This window comes from Rattus rattus, chromosome 7 (assembly GCF_011064425.1).
Source record: "Rattus rattus isolate New Zealand chromosome 7, Rrattus_CSIRO_v1, whole genome shotgun sequence".
NCBI lineage: Eukaryota > Metazoa > Chordata > Mammalia > Rodentia > Muridae > Rattus > Rattus rattus.
Window position 1 is genome coordinate 65063660 of NC_046160.1, and position 17500 is coordinate 65081159.

General features: G+C 33.3%; 1 protein-coding gene across 4 annotated transcripts in view; it reads right to left on the minus strand.

The window, feature by feature from the left end:
• Strn3 (striatin 3) overlaps positions 1–17500 on the minus strand; it is an 85662-nt gene that overhangs the window by 22269 nt on the left and 45893 nt on the right. The window contains exons 8-10 of one of the 4 annotated variants that reach the window (XM_032907713.1): positions 13435–13545; positions 4587–4727; positions 384–517 (exon numbers count right to left, since the gene is read on the minus strand). In XM_032907713.1, the coding sequence (XP_032763604.1) occupies positions 384–517; positions 4587–4727; positions 13435–13545 (386 nt within the window). The remainder of the gene's footprint in view (positions 1–383; positions 518–4586; positions 4728–13434; positions 13546–17500) is intronic. The other 3 variants (XM_032907714.1, XM_032907715.1, XM_032907717.1) reach the window with 3 other exon arrangements.

Here is a 17500-nt window from a genome sequence, read left to right on the forward strand (position 1 = left end):
GCTAACTTTATGGTAACTGAAAAACAAAACTCAAAAACAAAACATGGCTTTTAAGACTTATCCTGACAGCAAAACCCTGATTTCTACAGCACCTATTTTGTTAATACCAAAATATGGCTTCAACTGAATTAATAAGAGTTAACAACTCAAGATGTATTTATCAACCAATATTTTGAAGTAGTAATTTCTACCTAATCCACCAAAATTTCTAAGATTTAAACACCACAAAAAAATTACAGCAAAAGTACGTTATTGCAAATCAACATATCAACACACTTATCTTTTCCATGCACCTTGACATTAATTCTCTTTTACAAATGATTCCAAAGAATAAGGAGCCTTCTATTAAATCATTAAAAAATTAAAAATAAAACTGCACTTACATCATAACTATAGTCTGCATCATTTGTTACCGTCAAGTCTGCAAGGTCTCCAAGGCCCAGTACACTTAACAAAACATCATCAGAACCCATAATAAATGACTTGCCTCCTCCAGATGGAAACGTTATTGGTTCAGCTATAAAGAACAAAACCGCTTCTTAAATGCTGAAAAATCATACAGGACAATACAATATTGTGGGGAATTTAAGCACGAAACAGTTAAAAATTCAGCAATATTATGAATTCTACTTCCCATTTCCACACACAAAAAACCCTATTACTGAGTAGAAATAAACAAATGTATTCAAACTACAATGTAGTAGTTATCGTCCATAAATTGAACATAAACTGTATATATATTATCCCAAAGTGGAGGCTGAACACAAAAAATTTATCTATTTAGATCCCTCACAACTTTGGTAAACTGTAACTGGACAGTTTTGATTAAATAATCAGATTTCAGTCACTTTTGGTAAACAAATGTCTATCAACCTTGGGTCAGCTCATACAGTATTTTTTTTTTAAGTCAATATGTGACTGCTAAGTCGTCCTTTTAGTTTCTGAAGAAGTCCAAGAACACTGAGACATGACAGTTTGCAGACACTACCATACCACTCATCAGTGCCAGTTACAGTGTAGAAAACAATGACTACTAATTTAAAGTGTCCTAAAGGGGACACCTGCTGACTTTAAAGCTCTTACTGTGGCTTCACTTTAATGCCCTATTTTATTTAATATAGATGTAGCAAAAGTAAAAAAAAAAAAAAAACAAAAACAAAAAACAAAAAAAACAAAAAACAAAACAAAACAAAAAAAAACCACTGACATTAAGTTTGGGTGAGAATGAAAGGAAAGCTTTACTTTGCTTAGTCACCTCATCTCGTTCTCTCGTGAATGGTTATACCTTCTATACCGATACCACAGTGTGAATTCAACTACCATCATTTGAATAACTAACTGTAACAAGACAATTCAAAGTATAAGCAGCAATTCTCAATATAATTAAGTATGTGCTTTGAAATCATAATAGAAACATTAAGGTGGCAGGAAAGAAATAATTACAAAATGAGTCAACCTAAACATTTAAAATTCAGGAACTTTAAAAAATACTTTTAAAAAACTCATGCTAATGAATTATGAAAAATGCCTACAAAATGGCATCTATTTAATAACTACAGGTAACAGGTGTAATGAAATATACTAATACTAATTTACTTATAATTCTGAAAATAATTCATTCAACTCATATATACTATTACCAAGGTAAATTTGTTAATTTAGAATTTTTAAGATTTTATTTGATAGTTTCCAGACTCAAGTGGTTCATTAAATGAAGGTATAATTCAGCAACTAACCTAATTTGAAAACACTTCATATAATATACAGTATGTGTGTAAGATGCTAAATATCTCATACATTTAAACCATTTGTCAGTTCCTGCAGTTGTTAAGCCATCATTCAATGGTTATACTTGAATATGAACAACACGTAGCACTCATCTCTATCAATATTAGTACATAGTTACTGATAATGTAAGAAGCAGCTAAGAACGGTAAGATCAATAGTTTAAGAATTACATTAAAATCAGTAATCAAATTTTACTTTATAATTTTTACCAGTACAAAAACTTATTTAAGTTCATAATTTGTTTCTAAGATAATTTAAGACAGATGCTACAATTCCCTTCACTAACTATACAAGTATTCACTAACACAAACTTAAAAGTGCAATAAAAAACTTTACCATCACAAATCAACTCATTTTTTAATAAATTCTTTTTGTGGGAATCAACCACTGACCAGCTTCCAGGCACAAGAAGAAAAGTGGTTCAACAACGTTAGCTAGGTTATTTAACAAAAAAATATTATACTCATTTCTAAAATTAGTAATGTAAACTACATTTCTGCACCCTTTCTATATAGATATACATATTTGTTTATATCTAGTAAACAATACTACTTTTAATATTTATTTACGTCTCTATGCAAATAGATATTTTACATCATTATTTCTGCTCTATCACCCATCATTGCAGCATGAAGCAATCACACTAAATTCTTAATTTTTTGCTCTAATATCACTGCTGAAAGAATTAATGTCTATTTTACAAATCATTTTAAGTTCATGTATAATCACCTATAACAGTATATAGCATAATGATATAATCAACAAATTTAAATGAAATTATTAAATGAATATTTTATTGTACTTTTATTTTATTTATTTTTAGACAGAGTCAGTCTATACAGTCCTGGTCAACCTGGAGCTTGCTATATAGAACAGGATAGCTTCAAACTCACAGAGATCCTCCTGTCTCTATGTTCTAAGCACTGGGACCTACGTTTTATTTTAATTATAGAAATTTTTATTAAGCAGAATTGTCTTTCATGAGAATCCTAGAGGTTACAAAATAGAATCTTTCAAAAAGGTCCTTTTTAAGAGTCCTGTAACTAGTTCTCCTTTTGACAGACAGCATGACCAAGAAGGAAACCTCTAGCTCTTGTCAAACTCCTTTTTCTTGCAGTGACATGTGTGTGTGTGTGTGTGTGTGTGTGTGTGTGTGTGTGTGTGTGTAACATTGTTAGACAAGCACTCTGCCACTGAGATACATCCCCAGCCCCTTTTCTCCAATTTTATCAAACCTAAAGAACATGCAGGACAATGACTGATGCCAGTCTTGCTGGTGACAATACAGAATGTAATTCTGTTTTCAATAGTTTAAAATGTTGTAATATTAGAGAACAGGGATTTGTTCTTTATAACTGAAATGTAACATGTATTTTTTTTCCAAAGGCACCAAATTTTTTGTTGACAAAGTCACTAAAATAGGCTATGAGAATCACTCTTTTAAAATGAAGGTCAGTCCGGCCCCTTTACCCTCACTATGACAGAGGTTAGCGACTTATTTTCTTCTTAAAAACACACTCACACACTTGACAAACACACGGAGAGAGCCCTTCATGGCTTTTATACAGAATATGGCTTTTATACAGAATAAACCTACTGGCTTTTCCCTAAATTGGAATTAAAGGTTAAAAAGGGTTCATATCGTTAATCTGACTTTTCCTTAAACTGAAAGAAAAAAAAAAAGCAGTCTAAAATATAAATAAAAAAAAAACTTTAGTAAAAAACATTACACATATCTCAGAAAAAGAAAACCCCAAATCCAAACAATAAAAATGGTAGAGCTAGTATCTGTATTTTAGAAAAGAGAAAAAGAACATACTTTACTGGAAAGTACGGGGGGGGGGGATATCAAAGTTATTTTAATTTCCATTCTTTACTATTAGTTTTATTACATTATTTAAAAAAAATCTTTCCTTAAAATTCTGTGAATTAAAAAAGGTAAGAAGTCATAAATCATGAAAAATACAAAATTGTTAAGCTTCACTGTAAGAAAATATGCCCAGAAAAACTTAGGGCAAAATGTATGTAAAAATTTGAAAAGAATGAACAAATCACCCTGCAAGCATAGGTAAAAATAAACCTACCTACATAAAATTACTAATATGTTATCATACATGTGTCATATATTAAAGTAATCTGGACTAAAACTGAGATTATTTAGAAGTATATCATCACCTAGAATTATACTATATCCATGTATCTTTAGGTAAAATCAGTTTCAAAACATTCTTAGGTAATATTTTTACTCCCTACGTACTTCTGGCTTAGATAAATTTTAGAAATCTTTTACTAGATCATGAATACTTGCTACCAAGTTGAAAAATGATGTTTCTTATCCTAATATGATCCTAACAGTTACATCTACTTTTAGGACTAATATATAAGAAATACATTACACTTCCTAGCATTTTTATTAAGTGGTACTTATTAACAGCTGCTACATTTGAGCCACACTATGAAGAATTAGTTTTCTCCCCACCTGTATTTTTTTAAAGTCTATTTATTAAATTGTTCTTTTCTTAATAGTAGATTGTAGGGTGAAGTTAGATTTAAGGAAGGTACTCGGAACTAACCTATGATGGAAACCACTACATCTAAAATGAAAACAAAAACAAATATAAAAAACTCGAAGACACATTTCATCCCTAAGCAATTATACCAAGAGCTTGCCCAACACCTCTAATGATCACGTGGATGATCTTTAGCATTCTAGAGAATAGCACGTTTGCAATATAAAGAGGTGGTTTGGAGTTAAGGAACTCAGCAATACAAACAAACACGATAGCTAAATGCTGTACCTTCCTCTGCTCTTGAACCTTCATGATCAGTCATTCTAGTAGAGGCTGACCTAGACTGATTAATGATTCCTGAAGGGATGTGGGGCAGCTCATCATCTCCCAGATCAGTTATCATGTCGCAGAGGTTTGTCCTGTTGACCCCTGTAAATTAACGTCAGCAGTAGAGGTTCATTTAATAGCTACCGCCTGACTTGCTGGCAGCCTTACTAAAGCAACTTACTAACAAAACAGGCTTTTAAGAAGTCCAAGCTATTAAATATCATCTTATACACAATTTTCTAAAATATTCTGAAAACATTTAAATATGTTGTACAGTCACAATTTTGTGGCTTTGTGGATACTGGATAGATCAGTAATAAGTAACACTGTATTTGAAACATATAGAGGGGGACAGAAAAACTTCTATCACTCAACTTAAATTCTGTAAGTTCAGCCATAGAAAATGCTATTAAATCAATGGAAAAAGTTAGTATTTAAAGCTGAGATTTACTAGTCCATAAAACAAAACATGGGCCTTTCAATGTAAATCATTGTTTTTAAAAGTCAAAGAAATACATACAAAATGGCTTTTATGAGGGTGCAACAAACAATTAACTTTCCCTGTTGTTTTTATGAGTATTTTCCCACCATATTGGGGAATGTCTCCAATTGTGAATGTCATTCACAATTTAACCCAACTTGTTAAAAGTTGTTTCTTAGAATTATTTACCTCAAATTTTCACTTTTCCAAATTAGAAACAGATTTATCCTTGAGTTCTTTGAAATTCGTGTAATGACAGAAAAAGTCAGCACTGTCATAGGCCATAAATTTAAAAAATAATTTCAACTAAGGCCTAGATAACTTAGATAGAAAACACAAAACTCAATATACCAGTTATGGTATACTCTTTTACTATGAATTACATAACTGAGTTACATAGTATACTTTTAAAATATGAGTTACACAAGATGAAACTTAGTTTTAACCATGTCAAAGAAAATTTAGGGGAAAAAAGCATTTAAAATCAGCATAAAAGGAATGAAAATAGATTCAAGGTCAAACATCATGTCCTCATATTCATCAGTATGAACACTAATGAGCTCACTAAACAAGGCTGCTTCATGATTAAAATCACCGGCAGGTATTTGAATATCAGGTAGCCCACAGGAAATGTCATTTATCTATGGATAAATAGATATCTATGGATAAATAGAATGAGAGGCAACTGGAGGCCAGTATAGAATGGAAATAAATGAAAATTTGCACATTATTTTATAGTAGTCCCTAACTAAAAATGGTAAAAAAGTCAATTTTTTAATGTGTGCAATATATGATATCCTCTAAATTTTCCAAAAGAATTATAATGGAGAAACTGTGACTTGAGCATTTTTTCCTTGCCAGTGATGCAATCATAAATTCTCTAAATAAATGAAAAAACGAAAGAAAAAGCAATGCTGACTGGATATCCAACAACCAGGTAATTCAATGTGAAAGAAAGAAAATCTTTCTCACACACAAGTCTTCTTTATAACTTTCTGACTTGTGACTACTGCAGTTAAAACTCTGCAATCAAATATTAATAATTCTACAACTTATAAAGAGGGAAAAAGTTATCTTTTATAAAATAATTTTCCCTTAAATTTCCTTTAAATTTACTAGACTATGCTAGACTAAATTTTTTAATAATCTTCATGCTCATTTACTGTCTATCAAATTTGAATACCACCTATTAAATTATCATCTATTCTACTGCTTCCTCGATCAGCACTGCCAAGTACTTAGTTCTTCTCGAATAAAGACTCCTAAGATCATCTACTTAACCTTACACATGCTTCATGTGCTTTTCTATTCCATCCTTTACTTTGACACAAATCTCCTTAACTCTCCATATAATACAAATTATTCTGCATTCTGCTTTATTTGATTGAATCTGCCCTTTCCAACTCTCTCTTTGTCTTCCTCCTCCTCCTCCTCTTCTTCTTCCTCCTCCACCTCTTCTTCTTCTTCCTCCTCCTCCCTCTCTCATTCTTTCTCCCACCCTCCTGCTTGCTCTCAGGCAGGCAAGCGTGTGCATGCATACACACACATTTGGCCTATACAATCCTATGTATTTCTCTAACCAAATCTATTTCCTCAGAAAATTTTTTACTAATTTTTTTTTGCTATAAGAATTTATTATGTGTCCATGTGCTTTAGTAAATACTTATGTGTGGCTTTAGTAACTACTTATAAATAATTTTGTTATGATAGCTAATAGCAAGCATTAAGAAAGTTTCTAAAGCTTTATCTTGTTTAAGAAAATATGGAAAAATAAATTCCTAAGAAAGTAGACTTGGAAATACAGAAGGGAGTAGGGATGACTATTAAAGTCATTGCTTAAATCTAGGCTCTAGAATTACATAATAATATCTTTACATGCTTACAGCTAAACATTTGTCTAAGTAGCACAATGCCAATTTTAGAAGATGAAACTTCTCTACTCTTATACTAGTTTCTCAAAAGCTGCCAAAAAATGGAAGCAGATTTCATTACAAGAGATCATAGTGTCTGCTCTGCCAAGTAGAGCACCTTTCAACTGCAAATTAATCAGTACATTTACTTAGGTACCGAGGACTGAACATAAGGGCTTGCACATGCTTGGCCATAACTGACTCTGTCCACCTCTTCAAATGCAAGCTTACTGCATCCTCGTATGAATCCTAAACCCAAAGATTCTAAATAATTTAACAGTTTTAAATGCTGAAGTATTATTAGTATGAGATTATTATGCCTAATGTTAACATAAATATCAAAGGCTTAGAGGCTCAGTAATTTCCTATAAAAACATTGGCTGAGTTAGGTTTAGGACAGACACCTGTAATTCTGGCACTCGAGAGACTGAGGCAAAAGGATTGGGAGTTTGAGATAAGCCTGGACTATACAGTGAGGCTCTATCTCAAATACAAGTAATAAAATACAATAAAAATACTTCTTAAACATTGCAGGGATTTAAAAGAAATAGTGTGTGTGTGTGTGTGTGTGTGTGTGTGTGTGTTGGCTAACACTTCTAATCCTAGCAATCTAGAGATAGAAATAGGTAGATCAAGAGTTTCAAGGCCAGCCTAACCTATAAAAAAAAAAACACCTCTGCTTTAGAAGAGGGGAGGAGATTTCTAACTTTTAAGTGAAGAAAACTACTATGAATTATAAAACACAACACATCTACTCTTAACTGTGACTTTCAGATTTTACATAAATGTACATTCCTCTAAATAGGCTGTAGCATGATGGGAACATCCGTAAACTGACCACTGTTACTTACACACTCAAACTTTATCTTCCTTTGCACACTACTTATAGTACTTTCTCCAAATCTAAAGCTAACATTTTTCCTTTCTTAAATGTGGTCTTTGCTAATCCATAATGGTTAAGAGGCAAACAGTTTTATCTTCTGACTATGACTATAATTAAAATAAACCTTTCACATTGTTAGAAATAATCTCAGGGTCTTGAAGAAACAAAAAAGAATGCATACCAAAAAGCAAGAGAAAACTGAGAATAAGTAAGTGTGCAGAGCCTAAACTGCCAATGTTTTAACCTGGCTTTTATCCCTGAAGTAAGTGGTGACTGTGTCTCATGCTATCGATGGGACTCAACTTCATAATCTCACCTGAAAGTTCAGGAAATGAGTCCTTGCAGGCTATCTTTAAAAAGAAAAAATTAAGTTTCTCACAACATGGCAACTGTTGTTTTAAATAAATGTGACACTACAATATTGAAGAAAAATAAGCAGAACTATGAAGTTAGTCTGTGGCTTTAAAAGTGCACTGACTCTTGAGAGTATCTTACTGACCTGAGATGAAAATAACTGAAAAGGAAAAGGTGGGAAGAGTGACCCAGAGCCCAGGATTGACTGGTCCATTTGAAAACTGTGGAACATTAGACCGGGAATGGGAAGAGCCAAGGAAAAGCTAGTTAGACAATGGAGACGATGAAAAGAAGGGATGGGGAGGATACCAACCTGAGATTAAAAAACAAATGAACAGACAAACAAACAAAAAACTCAATGGTTTGTTTACATTTTTAAGCTAGGATCTCAAGTAGTTCAGGTAGGCCTTAAATTTCTGATCATCCTACTTCTGTATGCCAAGTGCTGGAGTTACAGGCATTTGTCACTGTGCCGATTTCAGGTCTGCTTAAAAGTATAAAACTGAAGCCAGAAACAGAAAATAAATTATTCTTTGTATAATAACGTCCCTTTACTATGGGATAGATTCGCCTTTCCCAATGTATTGATTGATATTCTATTAGAAAATGTACAGTGATCCTATAACATTGGTGAAGGAAATGGTAAAATCACTCTATATATTGAGAGGGCAGGCAAGTTACTCTAGAGAACATTAAATGAATCCTTTTATCAAATATGATAAAACTTGAACTTATGACAAGAATTAAAATCATTTTATTGCGCCCACCTTGCAAGACTTTTATGCAAGTATTCTATTCTAATCTTCCCACTCAGTACTCTTTATTATACAAAGGCCCTACTACATTTTTCAATTAAAGAGGCTGACCCCTTCCCCTCTTCATTTCCTGTGCATTGATTCTTTTAGACTAGACAATCAATAAGACTTTAATTGGACCCCAGCTAATGGGAAAAAGACACAGTCACCAATTGCACTGGAATAAAAACCAAGTATACTTTCTGTCTCAGTGTATTTTGCTCTTTGGAAAATCATTCTCTTGACCAAGAGTAAAGTTTGCTTGTTCAGATACTTCACTTGGAATGGCGGTGGTCTCTCTCTTTGCAATACCCTCAATTTATTTCTAATGTTAATATACATGAAATTAACTAGAAAAATTAAAACAAGTTGCTCTGTTAAAAAAGAAGATTGTAAATATATATATAGTCTCAAAATGTGAATCTGTGAAATCCAGAAAGGCTATAAATCTTTTGAAGAAAACAAATTAGAGGCAGGGTCTCATGCAGCACAAGTGGACCTGAAATTTTCTATAAGCTGAAGATGCTGCTGAACTTCCAACCATCTTGCCTCTCCTTGAGATTACAAATACGTACCCCACACTGTGTTTATGTGGTACTGGGGGCAGGATTAAAACTGCATGGATGCTAGAGCAAGCATTCTACTGCCTCAACTACATTCCCAGCCCAGTTTTATGTTCTCAAGTCAACACAAATTTTATGCAGCACAAAAGTAACAATTGGCTAAAAATAAAGACAGTAATAATACAGTTTCATTCTTTTCATGTTAAAGACAAATAACAACTAAAAATGTTTAAAAGCATTTTAGTTCCTCATATTCTAAATAAAGGGTTCCAGGTTTTTTTTTTTATGTGAATCAATCAAGTGTATAATGCTCCCAATGCTATAAACTGTGTGCTAGTTAATCATCATGCATTTACATAGCTTTACTGAACTAACACATGTAGTAAAAAATGGAGAATGTCAAAAGATAGAAAATTCTATGAAAATGAGGTTTTGTTGTTGTTTTGTCTCAAGATGGGGTTTCTCTGTGTAGTCCTGGCCATCCTGGAACTTAATCTGTAGACCAGGCAGTCATGGAATTCAGAGATCTTTCTGCTTGTGCCTACCCCAGTGCGAAGACTAAAGGTATACACCACCACCTGGCTGAAACTGATATTTAAAAATTAAAAAAATATTTTTCTCACCCTCACTCCACTCTCAAGTATACACCATTAATCCTAGCTCTTTTCTACAATTGTTTATTTGATGTATTTTGTCATCACAATGAAAAGTTGACCAATAGAAGTATCTAATACAGGTGTATATTTTTAAAAAAGATATAACTTCAACATACAGGATTTGGTGCTATTCAAGGTTCTGGGTATCTACTGGTGGTCTTGAAGCATCTTCAGTTAGGACACTACCACTTTTCCTTAAACTACATCTACATGACAGATTTACAGTCAGTGTTTTCATACTGAACTCTGAATTCATCAATTTTTAATTTATAATTTCATGAAGAAAATGTGGAAAGTAAACAATTTCTAATAATTTCTTTTAGAAACCTAATTCCTCTGTCCCTGCCCCTCCTACACAGATGTGTACCTGATATTTATATAAATATTTAAAAATCAGAAACAACTTTAAAGTTGAACTAACAGAGACCAGGTCAAATGCACAGAAGTATTATATGAGTACAAAAGTTTAGGTTTTAGAAACTAAAAAAGGGTTAAGGATGTAGCTGAGGAGTAAAGCATGTGCATGTGTAAAACTTAAGGTTCTATACTCAACATGGTCAAAAGCCAGAAGGTTCACTTGGATGGATGTGGAAGAGCACATCCTAGCACTAGGTTGAGAAAAAGAGGCAGAAGGAATACAAGTTCAATGGTAGCTTGGGCTAGATTGAGGTCCTGCCTCAAAACAAGTAGACTCTCTTAAGAGAAATCTACAACCACACTCTTGGGTATGTCCTACTTTATTTCTGAGCACCTCCCCTTTCTCTTAATCCTCATACTTAAATTAAATCTATGTTAAAATAACTTTTGTAAAATCCCAACTCCATGTCTGGATGGACAGATGGACGGATGGATGGAGGGAGGGAGGGAGAGAGAGAGAGAGAATAAAAAAATAATAAATTAAATTAAACCGTATAACATACAAAAGGCTTATATATATATAAGTATTTCAAAGTTTTAGGAAAATATTACATGCAAATATTCTATGCAGTTAATTTCTGATCAGCAGTAACAGTTAAATTTTACTTTTGCCTTTGTATTCATAAACTTTAAACAAACAAAACACAAAGTCTCACTAATATAGCAGCTAGCTAGGCTAGTCTTCAACCTCCTATATAGCCCCGGCTGCCATTGAACTTGCCAGGGCTACACACATAAGCCCTGTCTCAAAACAAAGAAACACAAACAAAGCAATAAAACAAAAAAGCCTTCAGAGGCTAGATATATTTCTACTAACTCTCAGAAAGATCTAGGTCTATTCATAGTGTATACAGACGCAACATTAGAATATTTAGGTTAGGTCAGTACACGGTATGTGTAATATAACCCGAAGTTACTTTAAAATAAGACATTTTCCTTCACTCTTTTTGGGGTGGGGAGTTACTGTTGTTTGAAACAGGGTTTCTTTGTGTAATTCTGGCTGTTAGAGCTGTAACTGTTAGATCTGGCTGGTCTTGAACTCAGGGATCTATCAGTCTCTGCCTCCCCTGGGATTTAAAGGCATAAGCACTGCCCAGTTATTTTATTTCTTAAAAATAAAACTTAAATCCTAAAATTCAAATGTGATTTTATCTAAACTGCAATCAACCATGCAATAGTACCTATATACTCAACATGCATATATTAAATGGTGTTAAAACTAAACAGAGCCCCAGCCTAGCACGTAATGTTTTAAGATATAAGTAGTTCATAACACATTCTGAAACTTCCTTTTATTCCCATGCAACAACACAACTAGCACTAAATTATAAAATTGTCAGAAGGTGGGGATTAACTCAGTAGTAAAGCACTTGCCTAGCAAGCATAAAATTCTAGTTTCAGTCCCCAACACCAGTGAAGAGAGGGAAATGAGGAAAAGGAAAGGAAAGAGAGGAAGCTAACAGGTGAAATTCTCAAAACTCCAGTTAACTCCACAATAAATTAAATGATTCAAAAACTGTGTTATTGAAGAGAACACTACTTCTGATATTCCTGCCATTTCATAAGCCAATGTATCTAGAAACAGGACCAGGAAGGAATGTCTCTGTCTTAGTTTTGTTTTGCACTATTTTAGACCTTGACACACTTGTTACTTTACTCTTTAGATTTATCTATTTATTTATCTATCTATTTGAGATAGGGTCTCATGGCAACCATGGCTAGCATGGAGATCCCCAGGTTCAGGCTGGCCTTGAACTTGCATAGATCTGACTGCCTCTACTTTGCCTTGTGAGTGCTGGAATTAAACATCTATGCCTGGGAAGGTTTATTTTATGTGTGTGGATGTTTTGCCTGTGTGTATATTTGTGTATCATGTGGATGCAGTACCCATCTAAACAACGAGGGCACAAGTCCCTCTAGGACTGGAACTATGTAGCTGTTTGCTAGCAACCATGTACATGTCGGAATCCAACCCAGGTCCTCTTCAAGAGGAGCAAGTGCTCTTAACTTGATACACTTTAATAAAAAAAATAAACAAATAAAAATGTTGGCCTACAAGTCAATAGCCAATTCTAAATGAAAATTTTCCAGACAAAATTTCAAGGCTCTCCATTAGTGTCGCAGGTGAGAGGATTTTCCCTGGGTGTTCTCAAGAATAACTCACAAAACAGAAAGTTACCTGTCTGAGAGGTTCATACTTTTACAAAGAACACACATGCAGGCACCCAAAGAGAACCAATTATGGACGAAATAGCCCTTCTTATCACCTCTTATAGTACCATCGCCTCTGCCAAATGGTGTAGTCAAGTAAATATTACTCAGAAAAAGAATATGGCTGCTAATTGTCCTTGAATTATGACCAAAAGCAAAAAACCTGAGGAAGGATTACCTACCCCGCTTACTTAAAGATTCTCCAACTAAGAAATGCTGGTAATAAGGAATACCTTTAAGTAGAAAATAGAAGAATTTGGATTTTCTTTCCTTCTGAACAAATTTCTATTATTTTGAATTCCAAAGCCAATATTCCTTTTAATTTGACAAATCTTCAAAGTTTTGAAAATCTTTTCACCTTTATCTTACATATTTAAAGTAATTTTCTATTTGACCAATTACACACCCTCTATTTAAATTACACAACAGATAAAGTTTAAAGTTAGTTGCTCCCTTTATGGCATAAAAAGTAAACTTGCATTAAAAAGCCGACTTTCCAACATCAGCATAGGAAATGGTAGCAGTCACAGCTGCACTTACTCTTCGCCCCTCTCTTCCCCTTCCGCTCCTTCTTGTACTGCTCCTTCAGCTTACTCATTAGCCCCTGGTCTACATCCCAAACCTCAGCAGTGGGGGAGAGGTCATCCTTATCTACATGCAGCACATTGTTAAAAGAAAAACATCAGCAGTTGGCAATGCAAGCTGTTGGCAGTAAACTGTTAAAAGCTTTACATCATCGTAATGAAGATATTATAACAGCATATACTCAAAACACTTTAAAGGTGCAGTCTCGGTTTGGTACTCACAACTCAAAGTAAGTTCTTAAGTTCCTAAGCATTTAATATCATTAATAGATAAACAATAGTTCATTTTTATATATGACAAATTTGAGCATTCTTTCATAAATGGACTAACACCAAAAATCTAATATTAAGAAATAGATCACTGCATCTTTATAAAAAGTATTAATAAAAAGTTAATAAAAAGTATTCAGCCAGCATCATATAAGCAAACAAATGAACTGCATGCAAATTAATAGTAAAGTGCAAGCTATAAATATCAGTGCCATTTCATTGATGAAATTAGTCATGCATCCCTGTCATAATAGTTCTGCATGCACAGGGTAACTGTTCTAGGACAGAAAGGTATTCTAGTCTGACATAATACATATAGTTTCCAAATACAATGTCTCAGATAATTCACACAAAGCATTCAAAGAACACCACCTGTCTCCATCCCTTCATAACAGTTCAACATTTTATTACCTTTTTCCATTGGACTACAACTAAAGATTAGCAAAGTAACAGAATAAAAATAATATAGTAAAAATAAAACAAATAAGAAAGTTCAAATTCCCCTGAAGTTTTGATTTGAGTTTATTTTTCTCCAGGGTGAAATAGTGACAAGCACAGAGAAATTAAAACACACATGGTTTCTGGTAGTATTTTTATTTTTCTTGTGTGTATATGTGTGTTTTCAGCAATATTTAAGTAACTCATAGTGAACTAGAAGTTAAAACAATAGTAAAAATAGTTTTTTACCGGGTTGGGGATTTAGCTCAGTGGTAGGCGCTTGCCTAGCATGTAAGGCCCTGAGTTCGGTCTAGCTCGAAAAAAAAAAAAAAAAAAAATAGTTTTCTTAGTATTATTATTATTCATTGAGGATTTCCCTTCATTGAGTTTTAAGGCAACTCTATTATTCTAAATTTAATAGTTGCACATTAACTGTTTTAGAGTCCTATTAATAAATAAAACTCATACCTAAACTCTTAGTTTTTAAATAAGTTACACTAAATATTAAGAGTTTAGTTTTTAGGGGTTGGGGACTTAGCTCAGTGGTAGAGTGCTTGCCTAGCAAGCGCAAGGCCCTGGGTTCGGTCCCCAGCTCCGAAAAAAAAAAAAAGTTTAGTTTTTTTTGGGGTTTTTTTTTTTTTGGTTGTAACTTTTTTTAAGATTTATTTATTTATTATAGATGAGTACACTGTAGCTGTCTTCAGACGTGCCAGAAGAGGGCATCAGATCCCATCACAGATGACTGTGAGCCACCATGTGGTTGCTGGGATTTGAATTCAGGACCTCTGGAAGAGCAGTCAGTGCTCTTAACTGCTGAGCCATCTCTCCAGCCCCAAGAGTTTAGTTTTAAGTTTTGGTAACTACTCAATCAGTGAGCGTAAGAGAAAGGCCTTCCGGCTGCCCCTCTCGATTGTGTGTAAAGCAAGCATAACAAGGTCTCATGTATGAACATCAGAGAGAAAAAAGTCAGAGTTCCTATACCTTGATTCTTTTCTACAGCTGTTAATGCCTTTCCTCTATCATCTCAGGTGGTTGGTAGGTGAAAAGATGTTAATTTGCTAAATTCTGTTTCTTGAAACTAACTGAAGATTAATATTTCCATGAATTGTCAAATATGTAATTGTAGCAGTTTTAATATTTATATAAGAAAAAACTAATTTTAAATGTACTCTAGTCATGAGGTTTCCTGATAACTATGCTGTATCTTGTTCATTTATTGAATAACCTAACCTGAGTCATTTGAACTCATCTTTTTTGTTGGGGGACTGGGTCTCGGAACACAGCACCAGCTTAGGGCCTGGACTAATGATCCTCCTGTCTCACTCAATCTTGCTGTGAATTAAGGACTTGCACCTCAAGACCTCATAGAGTCATCTTAATGAAACTAATAATTCCTGTTGTCAACTACTTACACTAAGACAAATTGACAGACTAAAAATAAATAAGTGGCACAATACTTTACATAGGAAAGAAAACTAATTATAATGCCAACTTTCTAAATGTCCTGAGTAGCAAACATGAAACTGTGAATGGCTATTAGTACAGTAGCAAAGAACAGAGTGAAAAAGCAAAGAAAAAAAAGTTATTACTTGCAAGATAACCTCAAATCTAGAAAACAAAATGAACTAAGGAGGTGCAAAGAACAGGTTGGTGGATGCATATGTGCACAAAAACATCCTGGAACTTGCCTGGTAAGCAACAGATGATTTGATATTGCTTATAAGAAATAGGTAAGAGCAAAAAGGAAGAGGCAGGATAATCTTCTATATATTAATCCTGTTTTAAAAAAATCTAGGAGGGGGGATACCAAGAAATGAAGTTGAATCAATTATGGGAACCTTATTTTTCCTTAAAAGAAACATAAACATGCACAAAAAGTTGATTCCTAACAACTTGAAGCCAGAAAACAATAAAATTCTATTATGGTAATTCTATTGCCAAAGCAGAATGTCTATTAACCATAGCGTAAATTTATAACTTGTTTCATGTCATGAAAACATCAATACTTTATCATTTGTCTATAAATACTAATATTCATATATTAATTATATTTTCTGATCCTCATTAAGTCTAGAGATCATAATTTCAAAAGCTGAAATGAATTTTTTTTAAAAGATTTATTTATTTTATTTATGTAAGTACACTGTCACTGTCTTCAGACACACCAGAAGAGGGCATCAGATCCCATTACAGTTGGTTGTGAGCCACCATGTGGTTGCTGGGAATTGAACTCAGGACCTCTGGAAGAGCAGCCAGTGCTCTTAACCTCTGAGCCATTTCTCCAGCCCCTAAGTGAATATTCTTAAAATGCCACTTATCCCCATGAGAAAAAGGCAAATGACATGCCTGCTAATACTTGTAATTATGTGAAGAACATAAGCTGCTAAAATTAAACCATACTGTCTAATTAAGTAACAGAGGAACAAGATGTAACAGCTTCCTTTAGAAGCAATGGTTTCATAAGATAACAAGACTGTAGAGTATGTTTAAGACTCTTCAATTAATGTGAATCGAAAAACCTTCCCATTTAAAAACCATTATAAATTTAAGTGAATTAAATATAATGGTAGTGATTTTTACATGCATTCTCTTGGTTTCAGAAAAAAATGAACCTAATAACAGCTGTTGAGTAAGTGAATTTCACAAACACTGCATAGATCCTTTCTGCTTTTATGTAGAAACTGCTAGGATCACCAAGCATATAACATGCCTTCAGTTTCAGTCTCATTTGGTATTGAGGCTTTCTTGGTTATTCCCACTTAGAAAGAAAATGAAGATTAAGAGCTGTCACTCACAAGTCAGGTCCTCTTTACAACTCCATAGCCAGTCTCTGCACAAAGTGCTAATCACTTGACATCATTAAAAAAGCAATTCCATTTCACATCAATTTCTTAACTGTTTGTCCTTTGGGCTAAAAGTTAAAATTGTATCAACTTTAGTTAAAGAAAAAAGAAATGTTGTATGCCAAGATTTAGCTAAACAGATGCTCTATATACTTTTAACTAATAAGCAAATTATACACATATACATATATGTGTGTATATATATTCATATACTTAATGAATGTCTCTATAATACTGTAGATGATTTCTAATTTTATATCTAACATTTATTTATGGTCCCTAAAATACACTTATACTACAAAATGCTTGTAAAATTTCTACCTTTACATAACAAATTTTCTGGAAAAAAAACTATATTATTATAGGAATAATATAGTCAAAGATTTAATGGGTTGGATATAAACTAATTTTTTTCTTTTACAGTTTCTCCTATAAACGAGTAATCTCCTAAAATATAACATTTCTGAAAGT